The following is a 19,319-nucleotide window of genomic DNA, read 5'->3' on the forward strand; positions in this document are numbered from 1 at the left end:
GGTGCCGGCCGCCATCTTGTGCCGCTGCCGGGGTTGGAGAGCCCTGTGTGTTTGTTGCGGGACTCCTTGCGGGGCCGGCGGCCGCGATGAGCGCAGAGGCGGCGGACCGCGAAGCCGCTACCTCCAGCCGGCCATGCACGCCACCTCAGACCTCGTGGTTCGAGTTCGTGCTGGAGGAGGCGCTGCTGGAGCAGCACCTGCAGAAGCCCTCTCCCGGTGCGTGCCCTGCTGGCCGCCGCCTCCCCGCGGCCTCTGGCGCGGCCCGGCCCCACTCCCCGGCTCCCCCCGGGGCAGGATCGCTCGGAGGGGCTGTGAGGTGGCGGTGGGTGCGGGGAGCTCTGCTGCGGTGGCGGCGGAGTCGGGGGCAGAGGGAGCCGGGCGCTGCCCACGGCTCTGCAGCAGCACTTACCGCAAGCGATAACGCGGGTTTTTTCTGGCTTTACATTATCTTTACTATTTAATAACTTCATTTCTCTGTCTTTCCTGTCTGGTAGATCGCTTTTCCTTTCGCGGATGTGAATTTTGTTCCGGAAATGTTTTCAGGTTGTTTATTTGTGCGGTGCGAAGTGCTGTTTGTAAACATCATTACAGTTTGCAGCTGGTTTTCTCCCATTAGAGTCTTGATAATGCCTGGAGCTGGAGTCCACCTAAAGGTTCAGTGCCGAACTTGCTCTCTGGACCTGAAATGAATAGAAATCTAGTCTGATGTGGTATAAGAAAGTGACCATGTTTAAAAGCAGCTGATCTTTTGACGTTTATAAGTGATAATCATCTTTTTCAGTACCTGAATTCTATGACGAGGTAGAGGAAACAGGAAAACCTAGGCCATTATTGCCTCTACAAAAAGTAAATTTAAGCATAGTCAAGCTTAGATCTTATACTCTATATTGCAGTTAAGTAAATTATTAATACTTCTTTTATGTTTCACAGAGTTCAGTGCAAGTGTAATAGTACAGGTTGGCTTCTTCCAATACAGCTCAAAGGTATTGGAGAGTCTGTCTTATTGTAAGGGAGAGATTAGGGTGGGGTTTTTTTTTGTTTTTTAATCAGTCTAAAAGTATTTTCTAAATGTATTCAGAAGTGCCAGCAGTTGCTTGTAAATGTACTTTAAATACAGAGGAGAATTACAAGTAGATATATATTTTTTTACAATAGCTGACTTGTGATTTCATTATGCGACGTTTATTTTCAGTAGGTGCAAGTACTGAAACATAATTAATACAAAATAGTGAAAAGAAATAAAAATGTGAGAGTGTGGTTACCATGGTCAAGTAAACTTGAAGGTTAAAGAAATATACATTAATAGTCTGGTTTGAGTCATCATAAGCAGGACACCCTTGGATATTAGAGGCTACTAGGTGACACTGTCAGCAGTATAAACGATAAGAATGTAGGAACCCCATTCATAGCTCCAAAAAAAAAAAAAAATTTCTGGATTTACAAAGAATTTGAGGAGTGGCTGTGGTTTATTTGCAGATCCACCACCTGTGCAGCTGATTGTTCAGTTCTTGGAACAAGCTTCAAAACCATCAGTGAATGAACAAAACCAAGTCCAGCCACCACCTGATAACAAAAGAAACCGCATTTTAAAACTTCTCGCTCTCAAAGTTGCTGCTCATCTGAAGTGGGATTTGGATGTATTAGAGAAAAGGTATAGTCTGTACATTTTCATGCTGAAATTAGTGAATTGAAGTGGCTTGAAATCTTTAACAAATGGAAATCTGTCTTGCCTTCTCTGACAGTATCTTCCTTACATTAAGAAGAATCTTGGGTGCGACAGTTGAAATAATTTGATTTCACCTGTGGATTAGGAAAGGGGTTTGATAAAGGCAATATCTCTGAGCAAATCAATATTGTTTATAATTTAGAGAAGAAAAATAGTGTGTCTTAGACATTAAGATGTATACACATAAACTGCATAAATATGAATTGGAGGTTATATTTTCTTCACTGACAAAGTTTCCTCATTCTGACATGCTTGAATTTGGAAGTCTTGCTCCCGTTTTGTTGAAGAACTCCATATATTTGCAAACTAGATCACTGAACTAACTGTGGTTTAAGTAGACAAACTCCACCTTTGGATTTTTTTCACCCAAATAATGTCATCTGCAGAATGGTCTGATGAGCTAGAACAGTTAGGAACTACTTCATTCTGGCAGTGCTAAGTACATCAGGGAGCTGTGCTTCACAGAATCACAGAATGGGTCAGGTTGGAAGGGACCAGAGTGGGTCATCTGGTCCAACCTCCCTGCTCAGGCAGGGTCATCTTAGAGCACATGGCACAGGACTGTGTCCACATGGTTCCTGAATGTTTCCAGTGAGGGAGACTCTGCAGCCTCTCTGAACAGTCTGTTACAGTGCACGGTCACACACAGTAAAGAAGTTCTTTCTCACATTCAGGTAGAACTCCCTGTGCATTAGTTTCTGCCCATTGCCGCTTGTCCTATTGCTTGGCACCACCCAGAAGAGCCTGGCTCCATCTTCTTGACACCCTCCCTTCAGATACTACAGACATTGATGAGTCTCTTCTTAGGGCTGAACAGGCCTAACTCTCTCAGCCTTTTCTCATAAGAGAGATGCTCCAGTCCCTTCATCATCTTTGTTGCTCTCTGCTGGACCTGCTCCAAGAGCTCCGTGTCTCTCACGTACTGAGAAGCTCAGAACTGGACACTGCTCCAGATGTGGCCTTGTTAGTGATGTATTTGAAGAAGTCCTTGACATCCTTGGCCAGATTTAATTCCAGATGGGCCTTGACCTTCCTTGTCTCATTTCTGCTTACTCTGACAACCTCTCTATATTAATTCCAGATCAGCTGACACTGCCTCCATCTCTTGTGTATTTCCTGCTTACGCTTGAGTAATGGCAGGGTTCTTTATTCATCCACACAGGTCTCTAGTCCCCTTTGCCTGCAGTGTAATGTAAAATCTTATGGGGGCCATGCTTACCCCAGTTCTAACTTGCATAGGTTGTAGGATAATTTAGGCTGAAAAAGAGTTTTAAGACTATCAAATCCAACCATTAACCTGACAATGCCAAGTCCACCACTAAATTATATCCCTAAGCGACACATCTGCATGTCATTTAAATTCCTTCAGGGTATGACGGTGACTCAACCACTTCCCTGGGTAGCCTGTTCCAATGGCTGACCACCCTTTTGGTAAAGAAATTTTTCCTAATATCCAATCTAAACCTCCCATGGCACAACTTGAGGCTATTTCCTCTCATCTCTTGTTACTTGGGGGAAGAGACCCCCTTGCTACAGCCTCCTTTCAAGTAGTTGTAGAGAGTGATAAGGTTTCCCCTGAGCCTTCTCTTCTCCAAGCTAAACTCCCACAGCTCCTTCAGCTGCTCCTCATAGAACTTGTGCTCCAGACCCTTCCCCAGCTTCGTTCCCCTTCTCTGGACTAGCTCCAGCACCTCAGTGTCCTTACTGTAGTGATCAGCCCAGAACTGGACACAGCACTCGAGGTGTGGCCTCACCAGTGCCGAGTACAGGGGGACAGTCATTGCCCTGGTCCTGCTGGCCACACTATTCTCATACAGGCCAGGATGCCACTGGCCTTCTTGGCCACCTGAGCCACACTGCTGTCTTATGTTAAGCTGCTATTGACAGGCACCTCCAGCTGTTTTTCTCCTACTCTCCTTCCAGGCTGGAGCACTACATGAGGTTGTTGTGACCCAAATGCAGTACCCGGCATCTTGCCTTGTTGAACCTCTTACAACTGGCCTCGGCCCATCAATCCAGCCTGTTCAGATCCCTCTGCAGAGCCTTCTGACCCTCCAGTAGCTCAAACACCTCCACCCGACTTGATGTTGTCTGCATACTAACTGAGGGTGCACTCATCCCCTTGTCCAGGTCATTGATAAAGATACTAAGCAAAATGTTTGGCTTGCAGACACCTTGGAAGAAGAAAGGATTTCATTAGATAAAAGTTACATTGACTATCAGTGTGTTAAAGTTTCTTTAAAAAAAAAATCATGTTGTTTTGCCTTAGTTGTCTAGAGTTGTTTTGAGTCATGTTCTTTATTACATTATATAGATTTATTTTTTTTTTATTTCAGAGGCATTTTGAAAAAAAAAACCATTACTGGTAGGGCTTTTTTTCTTCCTATATACTTTTACTTGTATTTCTCATTTGTATTATATTATTTTTTTCAGTAATGTGCTACAATAAACAGAAAAAGGCTTAGAATGAGATATCTTTGATTTTTACCTATGAAGTTCTCCTATTACATACATGCACATAATATTTTTGTGTTTTGTTAGGCTATGTCATATTTGTCTGCCTTAGTGAAGCATTGTGAGGCAGGATTACTGCTTTCCAAAGCAGTACCTTTTCAAGATACTGCACAGCTGCAGAGAATGAACAGAAACCTTTTATTGTGGTTAGTTGTGAAAATATTGTATAAACAAAAGTATCTGGTATACAGTAAGGGTTTTTTATGTATACTTTAGTTTAAAAGCAGTTGTATGTGTACGTGTACAAGAGAGCTTTTTTTGTCTGCTTTCCTTCCTGCAGGAGGAATTTATTTTGAAGTATATTTGTGGTGTATTTTCTGTCAGTCCCTTTACTTCCTAAAACGCAGGTATAATATTGATTCAAAAATCAGCCCTACTGTATGACACTATTGGGCTGATTTTGGGTTTTGTTAGGATTGTTTTGTTCGTCTGGTGGGTTTTTTGAGAACCAGTCTGAAGTAACTTCAACTACTAATTTACTATCTCCGTATAGAGAGATACAGAGTAGAGTTCTTGTTCTGTTAGCTTACGAAGCCTAAGATTGTTTTTAATTAAGAAGCAGGCTTTTGTTTTTTGACTGATTGTACCGAAAGCTTCAGTCATGGTAGTTAAAAGGAATAAAATAATGCCTTGAGCCAAGCTTTTTTCCTAAAACTTATGCTGTTGTAAACAATTGAATGGTGTTCTACTTTTGCCAATGAAAACAAGATTCCTGGACCTCACATAGTAAAAACAACATTGGTTAGTTTAAAAGGGTAGCTTGATGACAGACCTGGAGTCTGATATAACACAAGACCTAAAATTTGTTAAACAGAAGTCCTGGTTTTAGCTGTTAAAAGTGTATTTTGACTGGTTGTTTTCAATACTGGTTGCAAAGAATGCAGATTTTTCACATGAGCAAAGGTACTTTGCAGGAGCTGATAAATTCTAATTTCAGATAATGTCTAAATTAGTAATAGTGTTTCAGTTGTGTTAAATTGTACCTCAAAAGCTTGGAATGGTGCAGTCCAGCCTGCATGTCTTCTCATTTTATCAAAGAGGGTTTTGTCCATCTCTGTATATTTTATATAGTCTCTATTCCAGTTTCTAGTCTTAACTTTACCATTTGCTTTACATGAGTGAAAGTCCACTTGTGATGGAAATGTGGTTGTTTATCTTCTGGAAGTGTGGCTGCTTTGAAAGAATTTATTAGTTGGATCCTGCTGTAGAGGTGGCAGGATTATTCCGGGGAGGTGCCAGCATGGACTAATGCAGTGGTGGGTAGTAGTAGTTCAGCTGAGAGGCAACCATCCACCTGGGCATTATCTGTGCTGCTCATACCAGTAACTGTGTTACATACCTGATCTCAAGTGCCATCTGATGCAGAGCATTTTGTTATGCTGAATAAACATACTACACTTAACATCCATGGAGTGTTAAGTAATAATATAGTACTGAATAGTAGTGTATGTTATTTAACATCCCAAAAGTAGATTTGCTATATGAAGTATGTGATTCTCTCTCTCTTTTTTATTGTTGTAATAGCTTGTCAGTTCCTGTATTGAACATGCTACTGAATGAGCTTCTGTGTATCAGCAAAGTTCCCCCAGGAACTAAACATGTGGATGTAGACCTGTCCAGCTTACCCCCAACCACTGCAATGGCAATACTACTCTACAACAGATGGTAAACTACTTTTTGGCAATAATCAAAAATCATGATAGAACAAAGCAATGTTTTCTTTTATCAGTGTACTTGTATGTAGAAGGAGAAAGAATCTCAGATTACTAATAACATTGTGGTGTGTAGGTGGGTTATAGTGAGGAGCTGATTTGAAAACTATTCTACAGCTGGTTTTTTTTCCCCCTAAAAGATAGTCAAGGTGGTGGTTTGAACAGTCACCTAATAAGTATAAAAATCTTACTGTCTTTTAGCTTTTTATGGACATAAGAGCATTTCTTCACTACTAGATGTGCTCTTGAATAGAGGATGTATTATCTAATGGTATAATCTATCTGAAATTATAAACTGTTATTATTAAGAAGCCTGTAATCTGCTGTTTACAATTCTGAGGCTAATGTTGTTCTTCCCTTAATTTTTTCTCCTTCGTAGGGCCATAAGGACCATTGTTCAAAGCAGTTTTCCTGTAAAGCAAGTGAAACCTGGTCCACCTCAGTTAAATGTGTAAGTTACAGGTATAATTTATTTGCATTTCACGGGTATTTTATAATCAGGAATTTAATTTCTAAGTGGATTAAATCATGTTAGTAACATACAGTTGCTTAAAATAGCTGGCAGCAACATGGAAAACTTGCATTTATTTCAAGTATATTCTTATTTTCCTATCAGATATGCTTGATACATATATGTACTTGTCTATTGTTCCACTCTTTTGATGTTATAATCTCTGACTTTGTAGCAGTATGAAAAACCGTGGCAGAAAGGGATATGACAATTTGCCCTGGCAGAATGCTTATTATCTAGTTTAAACAGGGTATATTTCTTGCATCCCTTTTTGACTTATGTGATCTTGCTTAATATAGTTGTTTCATTATACCAATTCAACACATTCTGAGAAATAATGAGGGGTTTTCTATCACTTCATTAGGCAGTAATTTGTAATTTCACATCAATTCTGCATTCTAGAATTTGTTTGGCTTTAGTAACAACTTGTCCTTGGAATTTACTTTTATGTCATAAATTTCTCCAAAAATTGGAATTATCTTGGTGGTACTTTTCATGTGTTTTGTGTTAATTTTATGAGAGAGTCTGTTGAACATGTTGATTAAAAATACCACTACTACTTACTTTACTATAAATCTTATACTTTCATATATGTATCAGTCTTATCCTGAATAAAAAAATTCTATATGGGGAAATAATTTAAAAATACTTCTAATTTTTACATAAACATACTTCTTTCCCTGACACATCTTTGAGAAGATTTGAATAATGAAGCTTCAAGATACTTGAGGCTATGGAAGCTGATATCTTCACGATTGTTTTGCTAATATTTTGCTGATATTAGCAATCTAATTTAAAAAAAAAGGCAACAGAAACTTTGTAACTTCTATTCTATTGAACCACGTTCTCATGCAAAACTATTGTTATTATAGAATTCTGTATTTCAGATATAGATAGATAAAAACAGTCAGTGGTCCTGCATAATGGTGTTTAAAATATAATTAAGCAATACTTAGTATAAACAAATGTTGTGAGCTAGAACATGAAGTAAAGTAACATGCAGGTCTGCTTTATAATTGAGATCTTCACCTCTGTTTTGCAGGATGAACCAGATGCAACAAGAAAAGGAGCTAACTGAAAATATTTTGAAAGTGGTGAGACTCTTTTCCCATCTTATTTTTCTTGAATTTACATATATAAGAATTTTTTTATTGTACAAGAAATATAGAAGCAGATATTACATGACAACAGGACAGTTGTATAAGGACTACTTGTTTTATTATCCTTTTAGTGCATTGTTACATTTCTAGTTTAATTTAAACCCAGAATTAAACTCAACACCAAGAAGTTAATTCTTTTAATGTGTTTGAATTATTACAGTTGAAAGAGCAGGCTGCTGATTCCATCCTGGTCCTAGAAGGAGCACTGAAATTAAACAAAGATCTTTATGTCCATACTATAAGAACTCTGGATTTATTGGCCATGGAACCTGGTATGGTGAATGGAGAAACAGAGAGTTCCACAGCTGGACTGAAAATCAGTGCAGAGGAGATACAGTGCCAGGTAGCTTACATTGTGTACTAAAGCTTTCAGGTTATGTCAGTTCTTTAGACAAAGTGTTAAGTAATAGTTTTGATGTAAATTGCAATATTTTTCTGTTAATGTTCCTTTGGGTTTTTGTTTTGGTTTGGTTTTTTTTGTAATGCAATGAGATATTAGTGGCTTCATTTTTACATTATTAGAACTTTTCTCAACACTGTAAATATTGTTGCTTCCCTCCCAGCCTCTCAATTTCATCCCCCTCTCTCTCCCCTGAAGCAAACCATTATATGACAAGAGAGTTTATTGCATTGCTTTCAGTGATTATGTAGAAATCATTCTGTAATTCTGTAATGCTTGTGCAGAATTGCTCAGACTGAGACTGCAGTTAAAGAGAAACCAATTGAAGTAAATGGGGAAAGGAGTGAAGTGTATGTTGGTACCTTAGATAAAACTAGGAATAGTTTACAGTACATGCAATGTTTTGAGCTGAAAGACTTGACTTAAAATATTATGTAAATACCCAACATGATGTGTTTTATATCAATGCTGTTTGCAGGTTTGCTATGATTTGGGTGCCATCTATTTCCAACAAGGATCGACAAATGTAGCTGTTCATGAAAAGGCTAAAGAAAAGTTTTTCAAAACAAAGGAGTTGATTGCAAAGGTAACAAGCGTTCTATTAGCATGTAGATTCAACTCTTCTATAAAAAACTTGTCTAAATTATTGCTTCCTTCTTCAGCAATTTAATAACTGTTAATGGTACACATAGTTTTGAAAAAAACTTCATGAGGTTTTGACAGCAGTTTTTATTGGTTTGGGGTTTTTTCGCATTGTGCCTGGTTTGAAATTATATTAATTGGTTGCTGTATATTGCTGCTTTGTTCTTTTACACAAAGTGTATTGATGCAAGAAATGTAAAAATAGCATCTCCAGTACTAATATTAACTTGACTAAACTGTACATTCTCTGTCCTTTGTGGTGTTTTTGATGAAAGTAACCGTACAGCACTTCTTATTCTTTTTCTTAATCTCTTTTACTCAGAAATCAGATTGTCTGTGTTCTAAGAATCTTTTAAAAATACATTTTAATTTATAAGTAAGGTATGTTTCCTTGGTTTGCTTCATATTTATATCTCCAAAATTGTGGAACTCCAATTTTTATTTAAATAAAGTGCGTACATGCACATTCTTTTGTTGTTTTGCTGTTAATTGGGTAAATTGTGAGTCTCTGTTTGTGTTTCTGAACTACCCATTTTTCATAATACTTTGGCCACTAAGATCTGATGAACTCTTGCTTTTCAGAATGGCTCATCATCACTTCATTTTACCATAGATGAAGAACGGTTAGCTGGATATTGTCAAGCTTGTGAAGTTCTTACCTCATCTTCTGATGATGCATCCCAGCAGGCAACTCCATATAGTCAAATCCACAGCTGTATGAAATCTGGCAACTATCAGGTAGGATGTTTTGAAGGGTTTTTTTTGTCATTCCGTGTGGATGATTCCACCTGAACTTAAAAGGATTTTGATAAATTTTAAGTGTTACATTTAACCATTAACATACTGTTTTAAACCCCACATGTTTAGGAATATAACATACTGTGGTACATAGCAGATTAAAATATCTTGGACTCTATACAGTGGAAATAATTCCTGCCAGCTGAGGTATGGAATTTTCAGGTAGACTCTAGTTCTTCGGGTTTCAGGGAATATTGCTGCTGAGATGTGCAAGTTTGTTTTGATTTTTGTTTACTTTGTTTGATTTTTCTGATGATAGAGAACTTTTTTTGTCATTTGATCCTTTCTGGTAGTTTAATGAATTTTAGTATTAAATATGGGTACAAGCTGTTTCTGTTAGTTTAATTGTTTTTTACCAGATAGAAAATTACCTTATCCGTTTCTTTTACATTATGCATTGACTATTCCAACTGTGTTTGTGTTACAGGACATAGTGAAGATATTCCTTGAAGATAACCTAACCCTCAGTTTACCTGAACAGTTCAGGCAATCAGTGTTGAGAGAACTCTTCCAAAAAGCTCAGCAAGGGTGAGACATTAAATAATGATCTATTCAATTGTGATGAAAAGCAGTTTTCATTAGTTATGTTTTTCATGGAAAGTATGCAAGATATTTTAACAACAAATTATTTACATCCAAGAAACTTCAACCTTCATTTCTGTTAGCCAATAGTCTAAACTACATCTTCCAACTAAGGAGTAACTGTGTGATGTATCTCACTGTGGCCATATATGGAAAAAAATAATGAGCATTAGCACTTAATTTTACCCCTTTACTGATTTTTTTCTTTTAATTTTTTTTTTTACCTGCTGTGATATCCACTCTTTGTTTGTCAGAGATGTTCTGTGATGTTCAGTTTTGTGTTCATGCAGGAATGATGCTCTGGATGAAGTCTGTTTCAAAGTCTGCGTGTGCAACACAGTCTGCGATGTATTGCAGGGTCGAACAATTGATATTCAGTTTTGTCAGCTGTTCCTGAAACCCAGCAAAGAAAAAATAGACTTCCTCCTGGAGGTAAAAAAATTCATCTGAAATTAGAAGGGAAAACGGTATTTAGTGAGTTACCTCTTCCCTCATACAACTGTATTATTGTTGCAAGTAATGCTCAAATTTCTGAAGCAGAGAAAGGTAACTTCTCAAACATTATTCAGCTTGTTTGGGGTTAGTACAATTACACTCAATATCAGTCCTGTGTCTATGTCCATAGCTCTGTTTCAGTGTGTTGGGGAAGAACTGGTGGTGAGTTGTTGCTTCACCTTGTATTTGAAATTGCTGCTGTTCCTGACATCATTAAATTATATAAAGATACGTTGAATAGTTGGTTTCAAGGAAAAAAGAATCAAATTCTCCAAGACAGAGAGAATAGAAATAGAAGTATCTGTTGAAGAGGACCACTGTTTCCTCACCAGCTTTGTTGTAAAAGTTAGCATGTCATGAAATGATTCTGAGTTACTGTGTGTGTGAGACCTAGACTGTTACCCTTACCGAAATTTTTTATGAAAGTATTATTGCTCAAACTAAACCTAATCCTTTTGTTGCTTTGCTGTTATTTTAGTATCTTTTCTTAATATGAGTGTTGTTTTTGCTTGTCTCTTAAGGGACGTGGTAAAAAATGACTGACAGTACTCTACTCAAAAGCAAGTGAAAGCTCTTCCATCAACTGCTCATATTAGGACCAAAACATATTTCTAAAAAAAAAAAAAAATTCTTGCAAACTGTCAATTAAATTCAGCTATCTAGTTATCTTTCAACTGCTGCTTTAAAAAAAAGTCCTAGTGAATCTTAGTGTTTTGCACTTATAGAAATGTTTCATTTTTGAACTCATGCACTTAATGATCTTGGGAGGCTGACTGATAATGTGGCACTTGCCATCAGTACCCCTATTTACCAGAGCAATAGGAAAAAGGAATGTGAACTGTGTCTGAGGGAAGGTCACAGTTGTCTGAAACATCCTGCCTTGTGTGCAGGTTGACAGAAATTCTGATCCACGTGTGATGGCTACGGTGTTTATCAGGTTTCCTCAGAGACAGTCTTATTTCTAACCTTGGAAAGGTGGAGAGGAATTTTTTGCAGGGGTGTGGAGGGACAGGATAAGGGGTAATAGGTTCAAACTCAAAGGGGCAGGTTTACATTAAATATTGGGAAGAAATTCTTTATTCTGATGGTAGTGAGGCCCTGGCACAGGTTGCCCAGAGTAGCTGTGGATGGCCCATCCCTGGAAGTGTTCCAGGCTACTGGAACAACTGTTGGGTTGGCATTTGAGCAACCTTTTCTAGTGGAAGGTGTCCCTGACCATGGTATGGAGCTTGGAACTGAATGATCTTTAAGGTCTCTTGCAATCCAAACGATTCCTTGATTCTGTGGTAACTTTGTTGCCTCCCTTGAAAGAGAGGTTTACTGGCTGATACTAATTGTGAGACAGAAAGCTGGTCAGTAACAGTGCTAACAGTGTCTGTAACTATGTATTTTAGGCCTGCAAAGGGAACTACTTAATTCTTTTCTGCTTTGTTTCCCAGGTTTGTTCTGGGTCAATAAATTTGGAAAATGCTTCTGAAGCGTTGAAGAGAAAAATGGCAGCATTTCTCAAGTATGTTAAGATAACATGAATTTATACTTTGTAAGCAATGTAATTAAGCACAATAGACTGGAAAAATAAGCACCACCTTCTTGGTCATGTATTAACTTTTTTATTTGTTTAGAAACTTGTGTTTGGGCATGGAAGATCTTCAGTTTGTCTTCATGATTTCATCTCATGAGCTGTTCATAAAACTGCTGAAAGATGACGAACGGAAGCTGCTCATTGATCAAATGCGGAAGAGGTCTCCTCGAATCAACCTGTGCACAAAACCTGTGACTTCTTTTTATGATATCCCAGGTAATTTTCACTGTTTCCATGCTTGAGGTTACTAAGTGCAGGTCTGTTCTCCAAAAAGTTTAGAGAGAATGTTTTTAGAGAGAAGACTTCCCATTGTTTGTTGGTGCATGTCCTGCTTGTGCAAGAAGGTGGCTGTTACTTGCTTGTATCTCAAGTGAATATAATAGGTGAGCTCAAATGAATGGGCCCCAGGTGACCAAGCGAGAGAGGTGTGGTGTTAGTTTGACCAATTGTGGCTGTGGCAGCCGTTCCCAGAAAGGGAACCCTGCCTCTGGACCTTTACACTAATGATCGTGTGACTGTGTGGTAAGCTGGCCCAGGAGTACCATCTGAATGAGGTTTTAAACCTACCAAAGTAAAACATAGATCTTTTCAACCAGTTCATTTCCCAGCTATAGCTGGCTGGCTGTGCAGCTGCCCAAGTCAAAGCTAACACAGGACATGTGAGATGATGACTGGAGCTGGGAAGAACTTGCCTTTTCAGCTCTAATGCAGTCTTGCAATGACTTGAGCCAGTTGAGAAAGTGCATATTTTCACTAAGGCACTATAGGACCCCCTTTTTAATGCAGATCTTAAAGCTATTGCTTTACTGTAGCAAGAGTACTCAGAGATGTTGGAGTGAGAAAAGGGGACATTGCAAGCAGCCTTTTAGGTCAGGGATGTGGGAATCCTGGAAACAAGGTGTTTGTGGAATAGCACAAAAGGATGGACTGGGCCTATGCAAGCATTGATGTGTCTGCTGTTCTTACTGTGTTATGATTGAAGTGTTATATGTTAAAGAAACAAAAGTATCTACATTGAAAAGAAATGCACTGGAGACCTGGCTGCTTTTCTTCCAGCTTCAGCAAGCGTCAATATTGGCCAGCTTGAACATCAGCTCATACTGTCAGTAGATCCTTGGAGGATTCGCCAGATCTTAATCGAGCTGCATGGTATGACTTCAGAACGCCAATTCTGGACAATTTCAAATAAGGTAACTTGTTTCATGTGGTCATTAACCAGTCCTTGAATTACAGTCTCTAGGTATCATACTGCAGTGAACAGTGAACAGTAAACATTGTCTCATAGATCCTCAGTGTAGTTTATCTTTTCCCTCTCTGCATAGTGGTGGTTTAATAAGAATGATGATACATATCTAAACTCACATTCTGTGAAAGTATCACAACAAAACCTATAACCTTTGTTTTAAGGAAATACTGGCTGTAGCTGTAGCTCAGGCTTTCCTTGTGAGAAAAGATGTTTTTGTAGCTTTTACTTTCAGTGTTCTGACTAGTTAGCAATATTGTTTTAGTTCAAATTTCTGTCATTAAAGGTGGGAGCAGGAGAGAGGAAGATTTTTTTTTTTTTGTTGCTTTTTAAGTTAAGGTCTCTTGTCTTTTATTTTGGTTCCCCCATCGTAATTGTTGCATATTCAGAGTGTGAACAAAGGGTATCCAGCTGTTTTTATTGTATTTCTACATGAGCAGTACGTTACTTGTGATTAGATGTAAAGACAAAATAGTTGGAATTTAGATGGCAGTAATTTTCAATATTTGGGGCTTGTTTATAATGTTTTAAGCAGTGATGTGAATTCTAAAACTTGTTTCTGTGCAAATGTCCTATGCGTTTCTCTCCCAGTGGGAAGTACCAAATGTTTACGGCAATGTTATTTTAGGAATCAAAGACAGTCTGACTAGGGATTTGGTCTACATCCTGATGGCAAAGGGACTGCACTGCTGTGCAATTAAGGTGAGCAAACCATCTGAGGTTACTGGCTAGTTTAGGCAATTGAATCTTAACAAAATGAAAATATGGAAAGCCCTTTTTGAGAGAAAAAACCTGATAAATGAAGAGGTGAGGGAGGTGGTATAACAAGCTCTGTGTGTTGTATTTCTGTCTCTCAAAGTTCCATCAGCAGAGCAAAGATAATGGCTTTCCAGTGAATTGAGCCTGGAGATCATTTCATTCATATAAGGTTTTGATTATGATGTGGTGATTTGACTTACTGATATGAAATGCTGTTCTTTTGGCTAAGTGTTTTACATAAGGAATTTATTGGAATGCTGTTTTATTTTCCTTGTAATTGACAAGTTTGCTAAACTGCAGCTAAACCAAAATTCTACCAAACGTGCCAGTAGTTACTTCTGGTATGTTTTTGCTTAGACTTCCTGTTTTGTTTGAAAAATCTGGAACTGTTAAGCTTAATAGTGGGTCCAAAGGATTCATAAATAGTCATTGTGAGATACTTGAACAATGCTGATGCTAATGGATACCAAGGCTGGTTCAACCAGGATAGAGCTGAACAGCACTTTAGCTCTTAGTATATTCCCTTATGAATCCATTAGGTATCAGTAATGCATATAATTTTTATTACAGGATTTCATCCATGCAAAACAGCTTTTTGCTGCTTGCTTGGAGCTTGTGACAGAGTTTTCTCCAAAGCTCCGTCAAGTCATGCTGAATGAAATGCTACTTTTGGACATTTACACTCATGAAGCTGGAGCTGGTGCTTCTGGAGAACGTCCTCCTTCTGATCTTATAAGCAGAGTCCGAGGATATTTGGAAATGAGAGTACCTGGTAAGTACATCGCTGTCTTTCCTGGGATGCAGAAAAGAACAAACCTTGAGAGAAGAGGAAAAAACCTACAACAAAATGAAACAACTCTGTATTGCAGACTTACCATTTAGATGTATACATGGAAAAACAGCAGTGACTCTGACACTGGTTTTAGTAAGTCTTTAAAAGTTTCATTCATTTTTAGAAGCTGGAAATGAGAGCAGCCCCATGATGCCTGCATATTGCTGAACATTGCCAGTTTCTGTTTAGTACCACTTAAAGGACTTGGAACAGGATAAACATGTCTGCACTTTTACCTGAGAAGTTTTGCTAGTTGTTTAAGCTTTCCTCAGGGTTTCACCCCGAGGGAGTAATGTAATACTGCTGTGGTTAGAGGAAACTCTTGTTGCTTCTAATTTCCAGAGGTGAGGTCTCTTTTAGGGCTAAGCATTGTGTTTCCCTGGAGAGCAGTGGAACAGAAATGGCTGCTTAGAGGGAATAGAGTTTGTTTGTTTTCATACAGCACTGTTTTCTCAAAAAAAAAAAAAAGTTAAGCAAAGAATCCATTTTCTTTTAGATATTCCTCTTCGACAAGTTATAGCTGAAGAATGTGTTGCCTTCCTGTTAAACTGGTGTGAGAATGAGTATTTGACCATGCAGGTTCCATTACCTCTGGTTCAGACTAATCCTTACGTGAAGGTAATGAGTGCTCCATCTTAAAGCTTGTTCAGACTTTAATTGACTTTTTTCCTGTTGAAGTCTTTTGTACTTTTCAAAGCATGTACCCTTCTGCTCAAGAGTGTGGGGCTTTGTGTCTGTAATGAATTAAGTCTGAGGTAGAAGAAAGCAAGGCTAAGCAACAGGTGTGTTTAGTGGTTGACAATGTTTTTGTATAACATTGTGCCAGTTGCAGTTCAGATTAACTATTATAAGGAAGTGAAGTGAGTTCTAGAGAGTCAGTCTCTGTAAAACTGTATTTTATGGGGTTTAGGTTTTATGCAGGTTATTTAAGTTTGTTTTCTGGAGCCTGTAGTAATTAAACATGAACTAAGGAAGCCAATGAAGGGAAAAATGGTCTGGTTAATTCCTGTCTTCCAGCTTCTTAATCAGTGTTCTCTGCTGCAAAGTTTAGTGACATTGCTTTGTAGTTTGTGACTTAAAATCAGTTGCTTAGCTGTTTTAAACACCATTAATTCCTTTGCTGCAATCAATATGCAGAGAAACTACAGTCACTGTATTTTTTTCCTTGCATTGCATAGTTGGGCCAGTTGCTGGCTGCTACGTGCAAAGAACTTCCAGGTCCCAAAGAAAGTAGACGCACAGCAAAAGACCTCTGGGAAGTTGTTGTACAAATCTGCAGTGTATCCAACCAGCACAAACGGGGGAATGATGGCAGAGTGAGTTTGATAAAACACAGGGAATCTACACTGGGCATTATGTACAGGTATGTTTTTCTAAAATTATTTTTAAAGATGGTTTGAATTCTGTTTAACTCCATGTTCCCTTCAAAAATTGTCTGGATTCCACTATCAGAGTGGTGGGAGCAGCTGAAGATCCCTGTGTAAACATCCTGTCCGCTGTGGGAGTTGGGTGTTAGTGGTGATGTGTTGGCTTTCCTTTTCAGAGGCAGAAAAGGAGCGTGTGGGATTCAGGTCACCATGCAGACACTGCTGTATATATACTTATGCTCCCATTATAACCAGTGTAGATCTTCCAATAAAGTCAATGGCATCTCTAGGGTAGTTTAGCTGATGGGCTGGAGGTGTCTCCTTTGCATCAAATAGAATTGTTCTGTAAAGCTAAATGTATTCAATTTTGAAATGAAGTTATGGTTCAGCTAAGCTCCTGGGAAGAGGAAGGAAGAAAATATTCTTGATCGGAGTAATTTCATTGTCAGTCACCTGAGCACTGCCAGCCTTAGCCTGAACTGACTGAGTGATTCAGGACTCTCTTGATTTGTCTTCTCAGTGTTCGCAGCCTCTTCTGAAGTACAAACCTGATTATAAGTTGTCTAATACAGTAAATTTTGGAATGTGTGATTATATTGAACAGCTTTCCATGTTAAACACTTGGGAAAGGTGTCCCCACCAAACTTTTGACTGTTTCTTTGCTGTCCTTGAGCCAGTCAGGTTACTGTGTGCCTCAGGGCCAGCTGCTTTGGCTCACACTGCTGTGGGACGGGTGTAGGAGGGTACCTGCGTGCTGTAGGTTTCATTTGTATACTCTGGCAGGGAAAGGGAAGCAGTACAGGTGTACTCCAGGGTACTGAACCTCTTGTGACCCCTCTGGTTCAAACAGTAAAGGGCAGTGACTAGTCTTTATTACCTGTTTTTGTTATGGAAAAGAAGCAGTGAAACCTTTTCTAAACAGGCTGTGCTTGTCTGGATTGTCATATGGTGACGATGGCTGATGTGCATGACAGGGAAATCAATGTACATTATAAATGATCACTGTGTACTCTGTTGCAAGTCTGTAGGTCATTATTGCAATCCTAGCTTAGGGAATTACAGTACAATTCATTTACTTTCCATTTTAGAGTCGATGGTTGACTTACTACAAAGCAATTTTCTTTCATGCCTTTTATAGCTCAATGGAATATCATACCTCTTTTAACTGTTTTAAATGTAGAAATAAAACTCACTAACTGTATTAAAAGTGAATGAGTTGTTGAGTGTTTTCACTTATATACCCTATGTTTGTAAACTTAGAGGTGAAGGGGTATTTTGGCAGATGAAGAATTTGCTTTACTGACTATTTCTAGGGGTTTAAGTTTGCGTATGTTCTTTGTTGTAAATTATTACTTACGTGGGTACTTGTGTCCCCGATTTAGGAGTGAATTGTTGTCCTTCATCAAAAAGCTTCGGGTAAGTCACAGTGGTATTGCCTTTTGGTATAATATTTTCCTGGACTTTTCCTGTTAAACTCCAGAAAATCTAACAGATATATAGGTGTTTTGTTATTTGTTATACCTGGCATACAGCAGTGTGGAATAGCTTTTTTAAAAAATTATCCTGAATTCTGACAGTGGAGACCTGTTAACTTTGGGAGTAACTGCAGCTGTCATGAAGCAAAGCATTCCTTTTGGAAGGAGCAGGAAGCTGCTACATGCATTATACTAAGCAGCAGAAGTAAGAAGAAGGGAAATTGGAAATTGTTTATAGCTTGTGGGTTTGTAAATGCATAGAAAGTTGTAGTATACCCAGCTTGAGTTTAGGGTTTAGGCAGTAGCCACAGAAACATAAAGATGTGTAAAACCAAAGTAGAGTTTATACGAAGGAGTTATTTGGGAAAATTTGAATTAAAAACTTGCTACAGAAACTTTCTTACAGTATCCTTGTGTTGTAGGTCTTCTAACGAAATATTTCCCTATTTCAATAGGGAATTGTAATGATGTCAGAACCTTTTACATAGTTTTAAAGCTTAGGGAAGAAAGTGGAGTTTGGTTGGTTCATGGGAATACTCTTTTTTTTTTTTTCCCCTGCAGGAACCACTGGTTTTAACCACAATATTGTCCTTGTTTGTGAAACTGCATAATGTTCGGGTTAGTATATATCACAAAAATCTTTCTCGGTTTCTTGAAATGTTTCTTGTTGTAATTTCTCTTACCATCTATCTTTTCTTAGGAAGACATTGTGAATGATATTGCAGCAGAGCACATTTCTATCTGGCCTTCATCCATTCCCAAGTAAGATGATGATTAAAAATACAGTTTTCAAAATATGCATTTATGTAATGGGTTTGGCTCCAGTTACTGTGTGTTGTGTGGTTTCTGCCATATAAGGGCATCACTGCCCCCATTCTGTCCATGGAAAGGTTGGTCTGCTTGCATGGATGGTTTTGCTCCTAATTTGATGTTCCTAATGGAGATACGGGGAAGAAGAAAGAGAAGAAGAAACTGAGGGGGTTTTTGCTGTTTGCTTTATTAAGCTATATGTAACTGTGTGAACTATATAATACTTTAATATGAAATGACTCATATTTTTTGAGGTGTGTTTCAGTAATAGCAATACGAAGTAGCAAATGGTATGTATTGATTTGTTCTGGCTGGACTGAACTGTGTTTCTCCAATGAAGTTTAGAGGCTCTGTGGGGGTGGAACCTCATAAACTGCATTGGAAAAAATTACTCTTGTGAGAGTGTGTGATGCATAGTGGGATTAATTTGTTTGTAGCTTGTGTGACTGCACAGTCTCGTTACTGATGTAGATTTCAGTGTATACTGTAAGGTCAAGCAGAAGAAAGTTGTTTTCGTCATTACCAGAATTTAGCAGGAAGGTGAAAAAAACCTATATTTTTAAAAATGGAGATTGCACATAAACTTTGGGAAAGGCTGCCCGGTGTGCCAAACCATTCCCAGCCCTCCTTGCTGAGCTATTTCCATAGTTCTCCAGAGATTGCTGTCTCTGGCCATTCATGCAGGTGCTGGGGTAAATTTATAGTGGTTTC

The 19,319-nt window shown here is 38.5% G+C and overlaps 1 protein-coding gene across 2 annotated transcripts in view; it reads left to right on the forward strand.

The window, feature by feature from the left end:
- The window catches only part of INTS8 (integrator complex subunit 8), a 25,589-nt gene continuing 6,270 nt past the window's right edge, over window positions 1-19,319 (forward strand). For both annotated transcript variants that reach the window (XM_027725470.2, XM_039379152.1), the window contains exons 1-20: window positions 1-216; window positions 1,477-1,651; window positions 5,765-5,905; window positions 6,332-6,403; window positions 7,506-7,557; window positions 7,784-7,966; window positions 8,502-8,609; window positions 9,248-9,403; window positions 9,891-9,991; window positions 10,336-10,477; window positions 11,980-12,050; window positions 12,163-12,338; window positions 13,179-13,312; window positions 13,957-14,067; window positions 14,695-14,896; window positions 15,453-15,574; window positions 16,135-16,319; window positions 17,706-17,739; window positions 18,360-18,416; window positions 18,499-18,560. In XM_027725470.2, the coding sequence (XP_027581271.1) occupies window positions 87-216; window positions 1,477-1,651; window positions 5,765-5,905; window positions 6,332-6,403; window positions 7,506-7,557; window positions 7,784-7,966; window positions 8,502-8,609; window positions 9,248-9,403; window positions 9,891-9,991; window positions 10,336-10,477; window positions 11,980-12,050; window positions 12,163-12,338; window positions 13,179-13,312; window positions 13,957-14,067; window positions 14,695-14,896; window positions 15,453-15,574; window positions 16,135-16,319; window positions 17,706-17,739; window positions 18,360-18,416; window positions 18,499-18,560 (2,414 nt within the window). In that variant the 5' untranslated portion in view covers window positions 1-86. The remainder of the gene's footprint in view (window positions 217-1,476; window positions 1,652-5,764; window positions 5,906-6,331; window positions 6,404-7,505; window positions 7,558-7,783; window positions 7,967-8,501; window positions 8,610-9,247; window positions 9,404-9,890; window positions 9,992-10,335; window positions 10,478-11,979; window positions 12,051-12,162; window positions 12,339-13,178; window positions 13,313-13,956; window positions 14,068-14,694; window positions 14,897-15,452; window positions 15,575-16,134; window positions 16,320-17,705; window positions 17,740-18,359; window positions 18,417-18,498; window positions 18,561-19,319) is intronic.

This window comes from Pipra filicauda, unplaced genomic scaffold (genome assembly GCF_003945595.2).
Source record: "Pipra filicauda isolate LSUMZ 115617 unplaced genomic scaffold, ASM394559v2 scaffold157_size4220110_pilon, whole genome shotgun sequence".
Lineage (NCBI taxonomy): Eukaryota > Metazoa > Chordata > Aves > Passeriformes > Pipridae > Pipra > Pipra filicauda.